Raw genomic sequence first — 22,387 nt, forward strand, 5'->3', positions numbered from 1 at the left:
GAATGAGATTGTAAGCAGAAAAATAAGCGTCGTTCTACTAGGGGTCCAAATTTATTTATTGAGAAATGTTATGGTTTCTCTTGGTATTTTTTGATCCTAATTAGATATTGTTTTCTAAAAAAAAACATAACGGACCAGTAAAATAAGTTTTTTTATGCTTTTTTAGATAACATTTTCCACGTATGATTATGAGAACACTAGGAAAAATCGTAATATTCCTCCTATTTATTTTAGGAGAAGGAGCTAAATAAGCCTGCTAGATAACCTTATGGGTATGGTTGTTATAAAAAAGTGTGGTCAATAGGAGAAAATGTAACTCCAAGGAAATTACTCCACTTCAGTTTATTAACTTCACATTTGTTATTAAATCACATAATTTTTATGAATTTTTTAAAAATGACTAAATTAATCTTAATAAAAATGGATATAAAAATCACATATTTTAATGACATATGTCCGTTCAATCGAATTCTTGGTATACCCTTTTACATTTCTATTTATGTTTTTCTAATTTCTGTATTTTATGTTGGATTTAAATATATTTTCAAAGCATTGCACCAAATAAAATATATATATATTCAAATGGTCATTGGTGAACAGACCAAGTAACATATTACCTTTTGTTTGGTAAAACAATTGCCAAAAACCCATCACCCAAATTCACCCAAACAACCAACATGTAATTGACAAATTGTCAAATATCATACCAAGTACCAACATTTATGTCATGAAAAGTTATATGGTACCTTTCCTTTTTATTTTATTTTTTGGGTAAAAGAAAGAGAGGACAGTAATTAATGATTTCCCAACCCCTTCTAGTTGGAAAATGGTGATACACAACTGAACCATACTTGATATTTCCAAACAACCTCTACTAATTAATTTGTCATTGACCAGAATTTGGTTAAATTTAATATAGTAGGGACATAATTTAGTTGTATTTCCCCCTCAAAGGGCTAAAGAAAGGCCAAAACCATCTAATACCAAATCATTTTCTCTTTCTTTCTCTTGGTCCCCAATCTAAAATCAAAACTTTGCCAAATGGAAGGCTTGTTGCTATGAACTTTTTGAAGTCTGGTTGAGCAAGAAACCAAACCCTATTTCATCTTCAAATATTTCCCAATTCATATATAATTATAAACCTTATGGTTATTTTCATACATTTAGAAAAAATTAACAGCATAAAGATAAATTCCGGTCCCTCTCTTGCTCCGTCCCTCTCTTGCTCCGAAATTGGATATGAGTGAAGTTGTTCCACATGCTTCGACCCTTGATTCTCCAACGTTTTCATCCCCGGATGTAAAGCACGCTACTAGAGTAATACCCACAAAATAAGACTAAGGTTTTGTTTAGTATGCACAATAACTATTTCATTAAAAAAAAAAAAAAAAAAGAAGAACAGTTTTTATAAAGAATGAAATAAGGTGGAATATAATAACTTTGGTATTAGAGAGTATATGATAAGGATCTAACACTTCAAATAGCCATTCTGAAAAAATAGCCATTCAAAGGATATTTCATTCCACATTCTTATATTTTCAAATATCATTTTAATCTTTCTCAGTAAAAAATGACATCCAACTCTTTGATGGATGTGTTTTTACTTTTACCTTTTTTTTATTTTATTTTATATTTTTAATTTATAATTCTTTAAAGTGTTTCTTTTGGCTGTATTTGTTAATGTGTTTTTGAATAGTGTTTATCGTTTTTCGTTTGAAAAAGTGTTATAATGTAACGTGATGCATTTTTAGGAGTGTTTTGTGTTTGTTTTGTTTATTAATTTTTTTGTTTTTTGTTTTGAGAAGAGAAAACAAAAGACAAAAAAAAGCAAAATTTTTAACAGTTTTGAGAAGAGGAGGGCCCTTCCCCTTCTTCTCCCCGCTCCTAACCTCCTACCCTCCCTTTTTTTGTAAGTGTTTTCGGACCAGATCAGCAACTTCAGCCTTTCCGCTATGAGTCCATCCACCTTCCACCGTGTTGTGCCGTTCATATCCTCCCGGCCGCTGCTGCTGCTTGCTGATTGTTTGTTTGTGTTTTTTATTTTAAATAAGAGGTTCATTCTCTCTAGATCTGTCGTCATAAGTGATGAGGAATAATTAGGTGTGAAGAGTTATTTCTCATGGCCTGGATAATTAGATGTGAGGGGTTATCTCTCACGGCTGGTTTAAATAATTTTTGTTAGAAAATTTGGCTACTCATGTCTTAGATTTAGTTTGCTCGGAGTAGATCTGCTCTTTAACTGTATTTGTAAATGGGTTAGCGGAAGATTGAAGTTATAGATAACACTTATTTGTAAGAATTTTTGTTTATATCTATGACTTTATAACCTCATAGTATGTAATTATAATTTTTGCAGAACTTTATGCTTTGTACTGTAAGAGCTTTATGCTCATGATCTTTAATCAATGAAATCCTCAAATTTCCGTTAAAAAAAATCACTATTGTTGTTACATACAGAACAAAGAAAAACATATGTTTTAAATAATTAAATTTACTATTATATATATCAACTATGAATTTTTGTAATAAATAGTGATTTATCGATTGAAGTCCTTTGAACCTTGACTCTATTGTAGATTGGTATTGTTTAAGAATAATATATGTTTGAGAAAAAGAATACTAAGCATTTCATAATGGAAAAAAAAAAAAAAAAAAATGAGAGACCACGAAAAAAAAATGTGTGGCTTTCTTTAAAGCATTATCACATGACACCTGTCACACACCCATGAATTTTAGAAAATTATTAGATGAGTTTATGGTATACAAAATTCTTCTATAATTGCCCTTGGTCTCTAGCTAACCCTGCCCAAATGATTGCTGCTCTTGAAACTGGAAACTAGTTAAACAATATGAAAAAAAAAAAAAACCCTAGTAAAGAAATAGGTGGTCCATAGACAACAATTGTGAGAGAAAAAGATGTATACAAAATAACACACCACAAAGTGTTTTCATGATCTTCACTTTGCTTTTGTTGGAAGGAATCTTTTTTTCTTTAGCCAAGTACTTTTCTGATGAAAAGGGAATGCCTTTTGAGGACCACAGGGGAAATAGGGATCCTGTGCCTTGCAAGAGGATAAGAAAGTACTCCAAATCTAACTCAACAATAGAACTTAAAAAAAGAATTTTTTTTTTTATTTTTTTATTTTTTTTTTTTTGTGGAGATTATTTTTGCAATGTGATTGTTAATGGACATCATGTGTAAAACCTTTTTGTCCTGGTATCCAGTGAAGCATACATGTGGGTCTCCTTTGGGTTATTAAAAAACAGAGGAAAAAACAAGACTTGGGACATTGTGTGCTTTCAAGGTGAAAGAATTGAGTTTTTTTAGTGTTTTATAGCTAAATTGACCCAACAATCTGATCGACTAGAACAATTCTGACCTACTTGTATTTTGTGTTTGGAATTTTTTTGTTAATTCTTTACTCATAAATTTTGAAGAAACTTCACTTAATTGATCTCCTAAACTATCATGTAATTGTTCGTTATACTCCCATAAAATTTATAAAAGTACAGATATACTCTTTGTTTTTTTAAAAAATAAAAATAAAATAAACAAATTAATTTTTAAATTTTTTAAACAATAATTAGAAAAATAACGACCCATGGCCACGCATGTATATATATATATTTTTTCCCTTTTTTTATTTTTTATTTTATAAAGGAGGTATTTCAGTATTTTTGTTTTCTCAGTAAGGATTTAACCAAAATCAAAATCAAAACAAATATGGGTAATCAACCCTAGCTAGGCTATTGTGGTTGGAATCATGCATTGAACTACTTATTGCAGAAGCGGACATGTTTGTTTGTGGTTTTATTTCTTGTTTTTTTTTTTTTTGTTACTAAAATAAATATATTAACAAATAACTTAAAATACTATTTATTTTAAAGGACAATGAAATACATGATTGTAGTAGTTGAAACAACGGATTCTTCTGCTACATTACAATACATTGTTGCTTATGCATGAGCTACTCCAGCTGAATGTTTTATCTAGAGAAAGTCTAAACGTTATTCTCTTGTCATTTTCCCATCCAACTTTTTAAAAATCAACTATGAGATATGTATAACACACATGGGTGAAGATGTGGGTTTTAAAGAATTAAAGATCCAATAATCGATTTAAATAACAAATAGCAGTTTTTTTTTTTTTTTTTTAAGGACTACAACAAAAAAGGGCTTGGCAACCCAACAATAAGCCCAAAAATAAACAAAGAAAACATAAATAAATAGGGAATGCATTAAATGGTTGACGTAGTACTATGGATTCTCGACATGAACACCAAGAATTTTGACCGCCAATAAAGGTAGTTAAATAAGGCATGAGTAGGGGCATGACTGTCATAAGACCCTTCAACCCCTATCCAAACCAAATCAAATAAATATTTTTGAAATTTTTTACTAAACATGCCAACTGTTTGGCACAACTTTCTATGTATTAAAAATACTTGTTACCTTTTCTAATACAATCTCAAACAAGCCTTTAGAGTAAAAAAATCAAAGTACTTTGAAATTTTATACAAAACAAGTCAGGTTTTTGTTTAGGACATCTTTTTAGGCACTAAATATACTTTTTAAGTTTTTAAACGCAATCTTAAACATACTCTAAGTCTCTAAAAATCATTAAGGATGGTAGACTTAAGGGCATTGCAAGTCGGACCGGAGAACAAAAATTTACAAAAGAAAACCAAGCCTATTCATAGAGTTGCCTCAACTTGAATTGTGTCCCAACTCAATATAATGTTGAGCGATTTCATTAGTTCTAGAACATGTTTAGCACTGCGATTTCATACCCTAAAAATATGATTTTAAACTAAATTGTAAAAAGAAATATATTGTTTAAAAGTGTATTTTTTAAACATTGCAATTTGAGAACAAAGAAAATTTGCGTTTTCAAATCATAATAATTTTAAAGACTAAACGGTGATTTTACCAAATGCTTAAATGTGTTTTTAAAAATCGCATTTTCAAATCACACGTTTTAAAATCGTTACTTTTAAACCGCAAGTCTTGAAAATTGCAAACCCAAATTAACCTATGTGAAAGGAAAAACAAAATCATTATCAACTATATATAAATTAAGTAATGTAAGCACACCAAAGTAAAAGTACGTATAAAAAAAAGAAAGTGGTACTCAAAATCATTATAATATGACTCAAATGATTTGATTTGAGTCAAATCAACTTGTTTGCTTCTAAGATGAACATGCAATTCAAACCATTCAAACCAAGGAAACAATTAGTACACAACAAAAAAGTAGGATTTTTCACACGATAATCTTGTAGTCTATAGCTGATCAATGAACAAAAAAAAATATTGTATCACACATTCCTCGTTGTTCAAAATTTCATCACCGCCTTATTTTCATTCAACTATCATATTTTTTTTTTTTATATAAATTTTTTTAAAAAAAATTTCAAAAAATGTGTGCCGGGTTCCTAGCTTGTATGAATGGGGTCGTGATACTGACTCAGCACGCCAGACAAATTTTTTTATTTTTTATTAAAATATTAAAAAAAAAAAATTTGTCTGGCGTGCTGAGTTTTATTTCACCCGCATGAATGACCAATCTCCTGCATATGCATGGCCACCAAAATGTTGATTAACACCACCAATACGTACGAAACTACATGTCTTATGGTGTACTTAAGAGATGTTATATTTCAATATATATATATATATATATATATATATAAATATATATATAATAGCACTAATATTATTATATAATTAAGGAAAGTGATGGGAAGTTGAGTGAGAATTGACAAATGGGTCCAATTCCAAATCACTGTAGCGTAGGTGTAAAAGGGTAATAATATATTAAAAAAGTAAATTATATAGCTAGGCTGCGTCACCATGTCATACATATAAATATATCCATGTATTTTATATAATTAATTAATACAATATGGATATGGGTAGCTAGACCTTGATTTCAACGGTCATGTGCATGCTTCTACCTTAAAGATTTGATTCCGTATCTTACTCAATGATGCCTCTAACCCTTCCATATTCATTGTTCAAAGACACCATCAATTTGTCTCGGCTAGCAATTCAGCTAATCTTCTTCATTTTTTTTTAAGTAAAACATATTATTCTTAGGTGTATATGATTGTGAAATTCATGGAAACTATTAATTGCAGCAGAATAGTGTATGCCGGCAGGCAGGCAGGCAGGCAGGCATAACATCTATAAAAAGGATAGAGTTGTTCATCTTTATCTGTAGACACAGAAGAGCCAGAAAAAAAAAAAGATAAATAAATTTTGTTGGTTGTGATTTGAATGGATTGCACTTTCTTCCAACATGAAGGTGATGCATGATGATAATGGTTCATAGTTTGTACAACATAAAGTTAAACAAACCTGTTTTTTTCTGCAATTAACTTGTCCCCCAACCCACACCTCCAAATTCCAATCCGATATATATATATATATATATATATATAGCGGATCTTTGCCACTGTCCAAAGAAAGATACAGTAAAAGAAAAATACAACTAAGAAAGCTATTAGAAAATGATATCATAACAGCAACCCATTTGGATAAATGAGAAATATTTGGTTTCATTTTGTCTATTTTTTGTTTTCCTCTTTATAAGATATGAAAAAACTTACTGTTGAATCTGTGAGACCCCACATAAATTCTATGAATTTAATGATGAATTTGTAAAATAAGAAAAAAAAAAAAAAAGATAAACAAAAAATGGACGTGTAACACTTTTCGTGACTAATTGTAAGCACGAAAATTAATTTTGTGAATCTCGAAAGCTGACCAACTTTAAAAGGAGGTAACACTTCAAGAATTTCTGAGAGTATTGATCAATCGGCCATATATACACCAATATTGAAGTTGTTCTATGCAAATTAAAGCAACTTATAAAGGAGGTAAATTTATAATTGATGTGTTATTCCCACATGAGAGGAAATTCCTTATTTTGTGGAATAGTCATTCCTATGAAATAATTATTCTCATTAATAAAAAACCAACCAACCAAACAATGGAATAACTATTATATTATCTATATATATGAACAATTATTCTATTCTAGGGATTTATTTCATATACTAAACATTCTCTAAGTCTTTTATAAATTGGCGTGACAGTGCCATTTCAATTGTCATATCAGTTTGTAAGCCTACGTGATACTTACCATATCAGCAATTAAATAATTAATTTTGATTGTGACATTGTCACATGAACCGTCATGTTAGTTTATACATGATTGTAACAAAAAACTGTAATACTCTAATTTTTTATTATTATTATTTTTTTCCATTTATAAATATATTTAGGGTCCTAATCATACAACATTTTTGTAATAGCAACGGTTTGAAGCAAAGGCCTGGATCAAATTGCACATTATCAAGCTTGCAAGGTGTATAATCATTAGGACAAACCCAAATATCAAAGTTTTCAAAATGCTAACAGTAAAATAAAAATGTTAGAAACTTCAATTTTTATTCAACAGTGTTGATCGATGTGACAATTTTAACCAAGCCTTGGATCAATAATCCTTATTGAAAAAAAAAAAAAAATCAATAGTTGGTTGGAACCGCCACTTAACATTGTAGGATCAATAGTTTTGAAATAAAATTGTAATTTTTAACATTACTCAAATAAAAAATCGAATATATATAGTATGATTTCCAATAATAACGTACGGCAATGTGGGCCGTACTGCCGATGAGTCTCTAAGGCCCAACCTTGGTGGTCCATCAACCACCATACCCAATTCAACTAATTAACTAGTTCTCATAGATCGGTTGACGGGAACCATCCAAGAAAATTGGAGAACTACCAGAGGATCGCAACTTCAAAGCTCAGTTGCTAAGAAGCCCAAAAAGCCCCCAAAGTATATCCACACCATGGAGCCCCCAATATATGCACAAATTAACCTTGTATTTTCAGATCAAAGAGTCTTTTCTACTTAAAATACACCAAGATAGTGACAAGCTACTCCTATGCAAGATTTTAGATTAAAGCCAACCAAACTAAACTTCTCAGCTGCTTTAAAAAAAAAAAAAAAAAAACCTTATTATCCATTCATCTCTTGGCTTGGTGGTCCCCCTTTTTGTCCATTTATTATTAATTTTTTTTTGGTATTTTGCTCCTCTTTTATCCATTTATTTTTATTGGTTGTAATTTAATTTCCACCTCTTTTATCCATTAATTATCTCTTCCTTGTGTATATCCATATTGTGCATGTATGTATGCGCACCATCATGCATGCGTACACGGCAGCGTGCATGTGAAACTCATGACGTGGAACGACATGGTCATGCATAACGTGATACACAATTTTTTCCACGTGGGGCCTCATCAGTGGGCCGCACTGCAATACGACAACAACAGGCCAACAACCCACGTGGCCTGTAGGCTAGGCGGCCAATAATTCAGCGGGAAACACGAGTCAGCATTTTTGAGGACCAAAATTAATTATTACAGGTGAGAGTGGACCCCGCAAGCACTTCCATTATGATATTGCCACAACAGCATTCAAATAATGCTCATCATTTTTTGGCCCAATTGTTTTCTGCCACCTATGCAAAAAATTTCGGCTTACGCTAGAATCTAATAAAAGTCTCATATTTTGTCCATCAAAATTTCGGTAAAGCTAAACACAACGCCATCGTGCCATGCACGCCGGCCATTTATTTTTTTAAAAAAAATTGTCTGACGTGCTGTGAATCATGACCCCTCAAAATTTTAGGTGGTAAAGTGTCATTTGCCATCAATTTGGGCCATATGCATTTTGCCACCTATGATTTTGATGAACAAATGTGAAAGTTTTATTAAATTCTAGCATTTCTCTAACGTTTATGATCAAGATTTCATGTTATTCTGATGTAGCTTAATAGAAGCATATTCATTTAGTTGTTTTAAAAGAGTATTTTTATCCAAAATAAAAAATAAAATGACAATTGTCCTCCTTAAAAACAACTAACTTGTTCATCTCCATTTCATTTGAAATGAAAAGAATTTAAGTCCGAAAATAGGTGGAGGTTTTTGTTGGGTGAGATTGCATTTCATTTGAATTTTTATGAAATTCAACAGCGAAATAAAGGGAATTCATTTCATGTTTTATGTTAAATTTAATAGATCTAACGGTATTTACGTTGTTGCATTGTAAATATGTTACAATATATTTTAAAACTTATAAAGAATGCGGGCATCACATACACCATTAAATACGATAAAACAAAATCGAAGATGCGTGTATCAAATCAAATGATCATGTTGTTGCACAATGCTAGGTGTGTACCTTGTAGTAGAAGAATATTAACCTTATAAGATATTTATAGAGAGTTCTTTTGTAATCTCTCTCCAATCCAACCAATTATGCAATGGTTTTACATTAAATAGTATATAGTTCTTGTTTTATGTATGGGACCAAACAACCTTTTTCTATATTCTACCATCAGAGGTATAAGTATAAAAAAAAAAAAAAGAATAATGCCCTTTTATATTTTTTGTTTTTTTATTTTTTATGTGCATGCAATGATTAGTCCAAAGATTAATGAGCAACTTTTGACACTTTAAAAAAGTGAAAAGTGCTTTTTTATTTACACCCTAAAGATTGGGGAATCTTTGGATGCCATATCTTGATGCTAGCTAGTGGGTGGCTATTAAAAAAGACAATCTTCTATGATTAACTCTATGATCTAGTTTTGTTGACCTGTTCTCTGACAATTACAAGGGTTTATATTGTTCTTCAAGTTTTGCTGCTGTTTGTGTCTCATTTCCTTTTCACATTTGACCTAATCAATATGCTTTGATGTTTTTAATTCAATTCACATCTTATTATATATATATATATGCTATGTGCCAATAGAAGGGGGTTTGGTGCATATAGGGTACAAAAGCTGTCGTGGTGTTCACATGATCACATCTAATTTTGTTGATAATTTGGTATTTGACATGTGATAGGGATTTGGCTATGGAGATTTGTAGCCACAGCATACACAACTCACACATCACTCGATCTTTTCAGTTATTAATGTTTGTGTTACTTTCAAGTTATCTTCTTGAATATACCTCCCAACTGTGTAAGATATATCTTCCTCTTTTCCCGCATTTAATTAGAAAAAAGAAAAGAAAAGAAAAGAACAGCTTTCTCTCTCTCTCTTGAAGGGGAGAGAAAAGGAAAGGAAACCAAATAAATTAGCAATGAAAACATAGAGTAATTGCACGTAGATTTTGCTTAAAGACTGCAAATATTAAAATATATATATATATAGATTTTATCTTAAAATATAGACACACACTGACACGTGCAAACACATACGCAGGAGCGGCTCGGTAGATTTCAAAGTCTAAGAGGCAAATTTAAGTCGTATTTTTCTTATTTTTAAATGTTAATTAAATAGTGTTTATTTTAGTTTCTATTTTCTTCTATTTAAAAATCATTCATCTTGTTTTTTATTTTTGTGTAATATATTTTTTTTTCAGAATGGCCGGGTAACATAATTAGGGCCTCACTCGGTTTTTTTAATGGAAGAAGTTTTAATCGTTTTCTTAATAAACTTGTCATTATTTTTAGATTAACCATGCATTTTTATTATTATTAATACTACTACTATTTTAGATCATTATTTCATTGTGAGACTTGAGCAACCGCCTAAATTACTTTGCGAAAGAGCCAACCCTACACACACATGAAGGTTTTTATTTTTTATAAATGTACAAAATAATTTGTCATAAATATTTTTCTATAATCAATAGGGTACACTACCACTAAAAAGTCAATACTAATGATTGGTGATGAATCATGAATATATCAACTTTTACGATTTTATGTCTTTTTCAATTTAGGACAAAAATTTCCTTCAAATCAGTTTGGAAGAAATATCTTTCAACTTATTTAAAATAATGCCAAGTGTCTATAAACGTTTAAAACATTAGTCTAAGATAGTAAAGTACTATTAATAACCTTAAGAATTTAATATGTGTTTTAAATATTTATAAACACTTTGCACTATTTTAAATGAGTTAAAAGATATTTCTTCCAAGCTGGTTTAGAGGAAATATCCTCCAAACCACCTTTAGGCTGCTAGCTTCCGCAATCAAAGTCATCAAATTTCTTATTGAGAAATAAACAATTATATGTGTAGTAAGTCAAAAAAATTCCAAATGTAAACCATATGATAAATCAGTCTCCCTGCATTTGCATATTCTACTTTTAGTAGCCTACTCATAGTTGTTTAGATCCCCCATTATGCCATAGTGCCAATAAGATGAGCCATTTTCTGGAATAAAGCTTGAATAATTCTGAAGTCATTGACAAAAAGTGGATAAATGGCATAACACAATTTGATAATAAATTTCAATAGTATGTAAATGAAGCGAGTAAACTTTATCCAATTTGCATAAGCTAAGGTGAAAATACAAGTCTTAAGCCAATATTATTATAATAACAAGTTTACATAATGAACAAACATGTAAAGAACTTGGACTGAAACCCACATGAAAAACCCAGGGTAGTTTCACTCTGGCTAGACCTGAAATTGTGCCCACAAAATGCAAGTCCTGCCATTCCACAGGCGACCTAGAAGGCTAGAATATAAAAGAGGTTGCATCGAACTGATAAAAAGCCATAAGCTCAATGCATAACCAAATATGTGGACGTAAAGGTAAACTATAAAAGCTGTCTTTCACAATATCTAGAGAATTATCACTACACTATCAAACCGGTATACTTGGACTCACTACCCTGCTCAAGAAGGCTTTCTGCGGCTGGATCTCTGCCCCAAGCCCTCTCCTTCCAGATTTTCTCCACTTCCTCAAACGTTAATCCCTGTGTTTCTGGCACAAAAATAATCACAAATACAAATGCAGCTACAGTCACACCAGCAAGAATCAAGAAAGTAGCGCCAGTCCCTACAGCTTCAACAAGCGAAAGAAAACTCTGTGCAACAATTAGATTGGCAATCCAATTCACAGTAGCCGACATGCCTCCACATGTTCCTCGATATGCTTCAGGATATATCTCTGAGTTGACGGTCCATGGCACAGGCCCCATTCCAGGTGAGAAGGAACCAATATACAGGGCTAACCCTATAATTGCAATCCATCCATAGATTTCACTAGTAGAACTGGATGATTCAAAGAAAAATGCTCCAGAAAGAATGAGAAGGGATACAAATACACCAGATAAGCTTGTGAGGGCCAACTTTGTTCTCCCAAAATGGTCAATAAGGTAAATCCCAAGAATTGTCCCAGCGGCATTCAAAGCCGCGACAATAAGGGACAGGAGAAGAGCTAACTGGTTGGATTCGAAGCCGGCCATTTGGACAATTGTTGGACTGTAGTACATCACTGTGTTGATACCAGTAAACTGCTGAAATGCCTGCACAATCACTTTCTATGTCACCATATATGGTCATAGCAAATATAGCAAAGGCAGGTTCTATACTTCCTACATTTATGAGACAACGGACAAAAGCACACATAACTAGATCAAACACATTTTCAAGATGAAGTATAATGTGCCTAAAAATGAAGCTTACCAACATACTATTGAATAATCAGCAAAGGGAAATCACTAATCATAGATGGAAGTTGAAAGTTCTCACCAGTTCCATCACTAATATTCTGCGAGTTGATGGGTGGTCAGAGGGCATTATGGTAGAACCAGAAATTTAAGACATTGGCAAGTAAAGATACCAAACTAAACTGCACGTTTCTAGTCTATGATAATATGAAAAGTTCAAAGTCAGCCATTTTTCTTAAAGTAGAAGCGGAATCAACACAACTTCCTTATCCTAAAAGACTCGGTTTATATGAATGTAGCAACCTTATCCAGTTGTTTAACCAAAAATTCAAAGGCTTAAGACTATGATGCAAATAGAAACTCCCATGAGGTACATGCTGCTATCATGTAAGGTTATCAGGTGAATCTTTCTTCCATGAAATTCACTATTTGTATCAAGAATAAATGACAGAAACTGGCAATTTTATTTTGCTCTCAACACTATATATGCTGCTGTGAAATTCTCAGGCATCTACACTCTCCAACTTAAAAGCTTTTAGGAACTCAAAATTTTTTTCCCATTTAAAGATGTATTACAATGATTGCAACAGACCTCTACCCAAAAGGGTGAAGAAATGCAAACGTGCATCTTCATCAGACATAATGTTGATAAAAACTGAACACTGGTATTAGCATACTGGATGTTCATGAGAGTGGTCATCCTAACACAACAGCAAAAGCATGTAAAGAAGCATGAGAGTTTTCAGCTAAACCTATACTCTTACCTGTAGTCCAGCGCCAGCCAGAAATGCAAACCTGATTTCTTTCGATTTAAAAACATCCATCCATCTGACATCAGACCTTTTCTGGTCTTCTTCCTCTGCTTGAGCAGTGAGGTAATCAATTTCATCGTCTAAGCGAGCAATGTCATAAATTTTAGAAAGCACAGCAATGGCTTTAGATCTCTCGTTCTGCACATTAAGATACGAGATATTACTATGACAGGAAACTGAGCCAGCAAAAGACTTTGATAGAAATGTGAGTACTTTGTACCTTCCTAAAAAGCCATCGGGGAGACTCTGGCAGAAAGAGCATAAACGAGAACTGAATGATAGCTGGGACGCATGAAACTCCAAGCATCCATCGCCATGTCCCAGGGACCTGCCCAAGCATAATTAAATGTTAGAAAGCCATATGTAAAAGTAATTGAAAACCTTTACAAACAGAATCGTAAAATCTAATGCTCACAAACTAAGAATCATACCACACCCTGACCACCAGTTAACTGACCCTTCCCCCAGCCCCTAGAACATCAAAACCTTAATGGCTGAGCTCATAGCTAAGTAGCATAGAAGAAATCTATAAACTCATTTTATTACCCGAAATATATAAAATGTAGAGATTTCAGAATCATTGTTATTTACATTACTCTAGCAACATCATCCCAAAAAAGAGAAAACTCTGTTACGGGCAATAAGATGAAGTGTTTCAACTGGCACTTCTAATTTGTACTTGAGTATCTCGTAGATAGACACGGGCAAACAGGGTGCATAAATAACTGTCTTTGTAAAACAGTAACTTAAAAAAGTATTTTTGAACTTCTATAAATTTCAGAAATAGTAACATCAACTTTTTTTTTTCTTTGAAGAACGAAAATTTCAATTGTTTCTTTTTGTAAACAAAAATACAACAAATTTCTCTAGGACTTTTTTTTTTTTTTCTTCATTAATGAGCTAAATCAGTCTCTGGAAACATACTTTCAATCTTGAATTCATGAGTTATTTTCATTTTCTTTTCCATAAACAGGACACAACATAACCAAATACAAACTTCAGAACATTCACAAAAGCTACTAGCTGATGCTGGGAATTATTTATAAAGAATAGGAAGAACCTAGGAAGACAAAGCGATCAACAATTACTGCATGCTGCTTCAATTAAAAAAGAACGAAAATAAAAATAAAAATCAGCAGCATGCTATTAACCACAACACCATGCATCATCTAAATTAAGCAGGACAGAATAGAAGAGATTCCTTCAGTGATGTTACTCAGTGTGGAATCTTAAAATAGCAAGCCCCAAATTCTATCTTGATGCCTCCCCTGCATAACTGCAAATTCAGAACTTTTCTTTCCAGCAAAGTATCTGTAATAAGCAAGAACAAAAAATCCCTGCAGTAACTTTTGCATCAAAAAGAAGTACAATCACCCCAGCATTTTATTACTCAAAAAACCATTTGAGAATTACTTGAAATAACAGACATTCCTCTCACTGATGGGTGGGTTCAAAAAAGAAACACAGAAACAAGAAAAGCAGAAATTCACAAACTAAACATCTGTTTTTGATAATACATAATTCATCAAGTACAATTTTGTAGTTCTGTCATTCTATTATTTAATGATGAGAATCCTCATACGCTACTCTAGATTATATGCAAAACAAGGTGAAAATTCAACCAGCTGAGAACCAAAGTCTACATATACTTATACGTATACCAGTTCAAGCAAATATAAACATGTTCTCTAGATAACTAGCATTCCATTCAAAAGTAAGATCCATCTATCAATAAAGACAAAGTAAGAGAATCAATCCATCTCTTGAATCTGTGGCTAAATTTCATAAAACTCGAGTAAAATTTGAAATCTGCTTTAAGCAGATAACGTGACATGTTTTTAGCTGTTTATATACCCTCATAGAAGTTGGTGAGTCAACTAGCAAATATAGATAACTCTAATATCATTTATGGCTAACCTATGACATGAAATTTTATCATTAAGGCTGTCGTTTTTGTAACACCCCAAAATAACATTCAGAAGATAAATAGTCCACATGGAGTAGATGGATTATAAAGGCATTCAGAAGTACTAAGTCTCACATTGGTTTCTTACAATGTGACACCGAATTTTATAAGTAATTCAAAAGAGCTTCAATTGCAACTTGATTAGTTCTTTTAAAGTAACATCGCAAATATAGCTAGCACTTTCCTTGAATCGTTACAAATGGTATTAATGCAACCTAGTAACGCCATGTGGTACTGGAGTACTGCATGATGTAATTCTAACAAGGACACCAGAGATTTAAGGGGAGGAAATTATAACACCCTAATCCCATATTGAGAAGATGAATATTTCACAAAGAGTGGATGAATTATAAAGGCACTCATGGATGCTAAGTCTCCTATTAGTTCTTCACTATGTGAGACTAAGCTTTATAAGTGATTTTAAAAAGGTCCAATTGCAATTTAACTGGTCATTTTAGAGTAATAGCAAGGATGTAGAATAGTGTTTTCCCTAGGTCGTTACAGTTTTAACGCAAAAGCTTTTCCCGAAAATGTTTTTAATATTTTCTATTTTTTGGTGTGAATGAAAAACATTAGTCAACAGAGTTGATTTTCGAAGTCAACATAAAATGAGGCATTTAGAGTGTAAAATGACTTACACCTCTTGAGAGGTATAAGTCATTTTACACCCCTCATGTTAATGCTAAGTGCTTATACACATAAAAGTGTATATATATGTATGTAGATAAACACATGTATGTAAACACACACGTGTATATAAGTAAATTAGCAAACCACCAATTTTTTTGTCCATAAGCATTTATACATTATTTTTTTTTTCAATTTTTTTTTCTTCATTAAAAACAATTATCAAGTCATTAAATTGTAATTTTAGTTTTTAGTATATTTTATTATTGATAAAATTGTTAATTATATATGGTCATATAAAGACATTAATGATTTTCAGTGCGAATTAAACAACAGAAAATGTTTTCAGAATCATTTTCGAAGTATCAACCAAACACTAGAAAATCAGTAGTTTTCCCTAAAATATTTTCAATTGAAAATATTTTACATCAAAACAAACCTAAGAAAAGCAAGGGGGAAGCATCTCCTTATATACATTATCAGTATTAGAGCCTCTTTAGGTTAAGTTAGAGATCAAACCGTTAAGGAAAGCAAGTGACCTCTCAATAAACCTACAAGAAAATTCCTTAAATAACACTATCACTATCATCATAATAACATTTTTGATGGTTGGTAGCTATATTTTCCATATAGAAACATGCATCTAATTAAGTACAGGAACATGGTAAAAGCAAATCCAAAGGCAAGAGAAAAAAAGAAAAAAAAGCTAACCTCCGTAAAAGCAAGATTTACAAGGTAGGAAAGAAACTGTCCACCAGTTATCATAAGCACATTTGTGCTGACTAGTCCTCCCCTTATTTCCGATGGTGATGCTTCTGCAATATACACAGGAGCAGTGACAGATGCTACACCAACACCCAGGCCAACAAGAAGTCGTCCCAATATAAGAACATATGGATCTGGTGCGGCAGCCATGACTATTGATCCAACAGCAAAGACTACATCAGCAATAAGAGTTGCCTTCTTACGACCATAAGCATCATTTATCCAACCCCCTACTGCTGCTCCAATGATTGCACCAACCAAGGCCATGCTGACTATTGTTTCCTGCGACATTAAGAATCTGAATGTCTAAGAAAAGGAAAGGTTTGCAATATAACCACTTGCTTCACAGTTAAGAAAAGTGACGAGGAAAGAAAACAAGTATTAAGTCATAAGTGGGGAGGAGGATTCTCAATCTTCTAGCTCCTGTGTTCCAATTAAAATATTGGCCTTACAGCTCTCTAATTTCCAATGAACAGGTGATCAAACTCTCTCTCTCTCTCTCTCTCTTCCCCCCCTTAGATTCTCCACATCCTCACATTTGTTTTCCTTCTTATTTTCCACACCCACCAAATGCTACGCCAAGAAATCCATATTTTCTCACTCGTGTTAAAAAACAAAAGAAAACAGTGTTTAACTTCTCCATCCCAAAAGAAAGCACAATTTCACGGCACTACAAAGCTTATAGCCTTGTACCTGTAGGAAACTACTCTGTTTCACCTTCTCAAAATTATCCTTAATATATAAGGGCCCCAGGTATCCATATTTTCCCTCACTCATGTTAAAAAAAGTGTTAATTTCGCCACCCCAAAACAAAGCACAATTTCACAGCACTACAAAGCTTGTACCTGCAGGAAACTACTCTGTTTGACCACCTCAAAATCATCCTTAATATATAGAAGGGCCCCAGATATCACACCTGCAATCAACATTTCACATGAGGTAACATATAATAAAGATCAAAAAGCAGCTAAAGGCAAAAATAAAAAATCAAAACCTGAATAACTGTAGAGATCCAAATAAACTATACACCCACTTTCATATGAAATCCATACTTTTATTTGACGAAAACCAAGAATAAGAACTTTAATCCTGAGAAATTAGTTTGCAATCACACAGCCCATGTAGTGCTTCACCACCCACACCACTATTTAAATCCTTCATTCCTTGTCTTCGTTTGGTCAAAATAGCTTTTAGTGCTGTTTTAAGGAGGAGAACAGGAATGGTAGAGTACAAATTTTTGGCAGCCAAGCAAAGATCAATGAACAGGCACCATTAGTGTTGGGTCATTTCCTACATGGTAACCTTGAAAGGCAATTACCATAACCAAAATATATTTCATATTATTTTTAATAACCAATCATCAGAAAAAAAAAAAAAAAAAAAAAAATCTACCAAAAAACACGCGTGACAACCCCTAATGATACCAATTCCAGTTCTAGACTAGAAAACAATAAAGAACCCTACAGTAACATGTTACCTATGAAGATAGAATAGCTTAATATTGCAGATATGACAGGCAAGAAGAAGAGAATGTAATGAGAGAGAGAGAGAGAGAGAGAGAGAGAGGGAGAGGAAAAAAGCATATCCAGGAATCTTTGCCAGAGAGATGAACACTACTGTTTTAAAAAGATTTATGTTGAGAATGACTAGAGGAAGTATGAAAGAAGAGATTCTCTTTCTTCCTGGTTTCTTTGCTTAATTTCCCCATATTCTTTAGTTGAAAACTGATAAGAAATTATATATAAGGGAATGTAAACCCATAGACAAAGTTTGGTCACGTAGGGAGAAAGACATGGATTAAGTCAAATATGAAAAGTGTGAACTCCTATATCTTGTTATTTAATTATGGCCCAACTAAACCGCTGAATTCAACTCAATACATTTTTAAGGCTAGAGCACCCGGAAAAGGTACAAAGACTTGTAATACAAATTCCAACTATGCAGATAAAGGAAAAGATGAATGAAAATATAAATAATAGTTAAACTGACTGTCACTTGCTTGGTGCATGCACATATATAATTATAAGTCTTCCTTTTCTCCAGGGGAAAACAAGGAATTATTCAGATATATAATTAGTAGTTAGATAATGCTTTATTAACCTGAATTAGTGCTCAGAGGGGAAAAATTTTTAGAAAAGAGCACCGTTGAACAAAAGTAAGTTTTAGACCTCCAACTCTCCCTTAAAGATCGGAGAATAAACTTTGAACCAACTTACCAAGTGAAATTTAAACTCTTCACCGAACCCACCCCATAAGAAATCCCATAGTAACTTCTCTACGCGATTGGTAAAACCAACATGGAGGAAAAAATAGACATGAAATACATAAGCAAATTGAGCAATTTATCTTCCCAATGTGAGACTAACTTTCTGGGGTCTCACAATCTCTCTCAACACCTCACGCTATTAATAAGTTGCTCTGATACCATTTGTAACGATCCAAAAAGTTGGTCCCACATTGAAAAAATGAATTGCTCACATTGAGTGGGTTGATTATAAAGGTGCTATGAGTGTTAAGTCCCACATTAGTGCCTTATTATGTGAGATTGAGCTTTATAAGTGATTTTAGGAAACTTTAATTACAATTTGACTAGTCTTTTTAGAGTAATAGCGTAGATCTGGCTACCGCTTTTCCTTGATTATTACAAATGGTATCAATGCATTACAATTTGACTAGTCTTTTTAGAGTAATAGCGTAGATCTGGCTACCGCTTTTCCTTGATTATTACAAATGGTATCAATGCAACGTAGAAACATCATGTGGCGCTAAAGTGATAGCGCAAGTGTGGCTAGCGCTTTCCTTGAGTCGTTACACCTAGCAAGTTCAAACACACTACACGCTAAAGGTGAGCTAGAGCCCAACAAGGATACAATAAGTTTTACGGGAAGAACAACTATCAAGTTCACCAAATGGTGCATATTACTCTTTGAAAGATATCTATCGATGTCCTTCATATTTTTGGATTGAGATCCCCTCCAATTACTCAAAATTGGAGAATCTCATGTTACGAAATCATAGCCCTTCATTTTTAATCCAATGGTCTATAAAATGACAACTGCTTTTGTATAACCGATGCATTAAATTTTGATTTTAAGCTAGCTTTTGTTTTATCCAGGTTTAAATGATTTTATAGACCATTGAATTTAAAATGAAGGGCCGCGATTTCGTAACATGAGAATCTCCAATTTTGAGTAATTAGATGGGATCTCAATCTCATATTTTTTTCCTTGTGAGAATATTTGAAGGTTATCTAGATATCATATATACACACAAACTTATATGATCACATATGCGTTGCACACATGAATGCTGGTATTTATGTACATAAAAGTGTGATACTTGTTAGACACTCTCTTTCGTGGAGCTCAAGGTGCTTAGAGAGAAAACGTCCCAGACATTCTATCGTTCTACGGAGCTCCTCCTCCCCTCCAACATGATGTCTCCACCACCAGTCTTCTTGGATTGGTTTATCCTTTACAGTTTTTTCCTTTATTGTTTCTCGCTTGGGGTTTTGGAGGTCAAATCTATCCATCCTTCCACCTCGATCGTCCACGTACCTCCTCTCCACCTTCACCGATTTGCCCTCTTTCTCCCTATGAATCTATTTCCTGCAGATGTACCACATGCACCACCTTGGCGCGTGGGCTAAGCGCGCCACCTCTACCATGAATTTGTCCTAACAAATCCAAGGTCTCCTTGCTCTTTTTAAAGAGCCATTTCTCAAATCCGCATATGAGCATCAGACTCACCGTCCTAGTACAAGATCCTTCAACTGTTGAATATATACCTCTTTAACTTCTCCAGTTTTCTCAAAATCTAGTAAAAGGAGCTAAGTTTTATTGGATTCTCTTGTTAGCACCTCCAGTCCAGGACCGCCATTAGCTTTGCTACTGACATTTAAAGGTTTCCCATTGAGCAGTGAGGTGCTAAATGTCTACTTAGGTTGGGTTGTTTATTTATTTATTTATTGTTGGTTTCTTGGTTATCTGTAGTTTATTACTCTTTGTGGAATCAATATAAATAAATAAATAAAAATGAGATACTTTTTTTTTTCTAATTAAAAATGAGATACTTAACAATATCATGTCTATGATGCAGATATATCAAGGTTACTGTGAACATCACAACAGCTCATTATTATTATTATTTATAAAAAAAAACCATCTTTTAACATGGGACCTACCACTAATGCACAGAATGATCGAAGGTTATACTTACCAAAAACAAAAGAAATTCTTATTAAGTTTACAATTTAAAAAATAAATATTAATATCAAAACTAATTACTACTGACCAAAAAAAAAACAAAAAAGAAAACCCGTAAATAGTGGAAGAGGATAGACATTTCGACTTTCGAAAACCTCCTCGAGAAACGTTCCTTTTTCTTTTTCCGGGCCTTCTTTACAGACATTGACGTAGAAACGTAAAACGGTAAAAGGCAGATTTATATAGAAAAAAACACATATTTGCACAAAAAAAGATTAATTCAATTACCTGTGTCGTAGCCGAAGAGCAATCCACCTATTCCAGCGACCACAGTCAATCCCAGCACATATGAGTTCTTAAAATACGACATTTTTCTCTCCGGGTACAAGTCCAAGTACCCTGAGCTTCCTGGCAAGGACTCGAGCTTCATTTTCGCAGAAGTCTCAATCAATTCGAGTCCCAAAGTTTACAAATCTATCAGAATTCCGAACCGAACGGGTGCAATTCGCACCAATTTTTGTTTAAATTCAACAAATTCTGCTAACAAAACCTAGCCGGAACGCCTAGAATTTGAACGATGGTATTAGATTAATCAATTTTTTTGACAGTATTGAATCAGAAGAAGAACAAAAAAAATCGCCTCTGATTCTAGGCCAGAACTCATACACTGTACGGACGGACACCCTAAAATGTCAGAGAGCTAACCCTGAAAACCCTAGAAATCGATGGAAAAGAGAGAAGCGAAAACAAAAACGAGAGAGCAGAGGATTAAGGACGCTAGGAAACACCGAGTGCTGAGTTTTGCTCTCTATAGATGGAAAGTATAACAGCGAGTGTTTTTAAGACTGTTTTCAACGGAAATCCGGCGGGGATTTCAAATTCCGCCGGTAAAAGATTTTCCGGGGAAATGTGATTCGTTTTTCTTTTTTTTTCACTTTCCCAGCGACTCGTGAAGAAAAGCGCAGGATTAGGTGAGAAAGCGAGAGCTGGCAATGGAAATTTATAGAAAGAAAAAGTAAGAGACACGATTTTCTCAGAAAGTAACGCTGTTACGGTTCCTCACCTCTCTGTGACTCACGGACCAGTGACTATTCCAGCTTTCTGTGGAAGAAATTTAAGTCACAGGCAAGTGACTCTATCCCTTCTGTTTCTGTGTGTAACGTGTGGACATTGGACAACGTGGCAATACGGATATAGGCCCTACATCAATGTCAAGGGGAAGGGGACGAGAGAAGCACACGCGCGCGTAAGAAAAGATTTTGTACTCGCACATGTGGCTTTATGGGCGGCTTTTAGGGAGGGGTAAGTTTGGGATATTGGTAAAGATGGTTGCGTGGGGACTGCATGTGTCTGTGTAGTACCCTTACAGTCTGTCTCTCTTTGTCCGGGCACGGAGGAAACGTGTGGCTGCTGGTGAGTTTGTCACAGTAAAAGCGGTAGAAAGTGGCACGTGATGTTGACGCGCCACGAGTTTGACAGGTTAACCACCACCATCGATGTTCTTTATTTCTTGTGGCGACAAGGA

At 33.4% G+C, this 22,387-nt stretch overlaps 1 protein-coding gene across 1 annotated transcript; it reads right to left on the minus strand.

Annotated features, from left to right (window-relative positions):
* Positions 1–11,374: 11,374 nt before the first annotated feature.
* LOC132176648 (inositol transporter 1) lies at positions 11,375–21,821 on the minus strand. Its single transcript, XM_059588915.1, has 6 exons — positions 21,151–21,821; positions 17,503–17,573; positions 16,604–16,939; positions 13,520–13,627; positions 13,252–13,437; positions 11,375–12,343 (listed from the first exon to the last, which is right to left on the minus strand). The coding sequence occupies exons 1-6, from the start codon at positions 21,290–21,292 to the stop codon at positions 11,672–11,674; spliced, it is 1,515 nt and encodes a 504-aa protein (XP_059444898.1). The 5' UTR covers positions 21,293–21,821; the 3' UTR covers positions 11,375–11,671.
* Positions 21,822–22,387: the final 566 nt, after the last annotated feature.

Source organism: Corylus avellana, chromosome ca1 (genome assembly GCF_901000735.1).
Source record: "Corylus avellana chromosome ca1, CavTom2PMs-1.0".
Taxonomy (NCBI): Eukaryota; Viridiplantae; Streptophyta; class Magnoliopsida; order Fagales; family Betulaceae; genus Corylus; species Corylus avellana.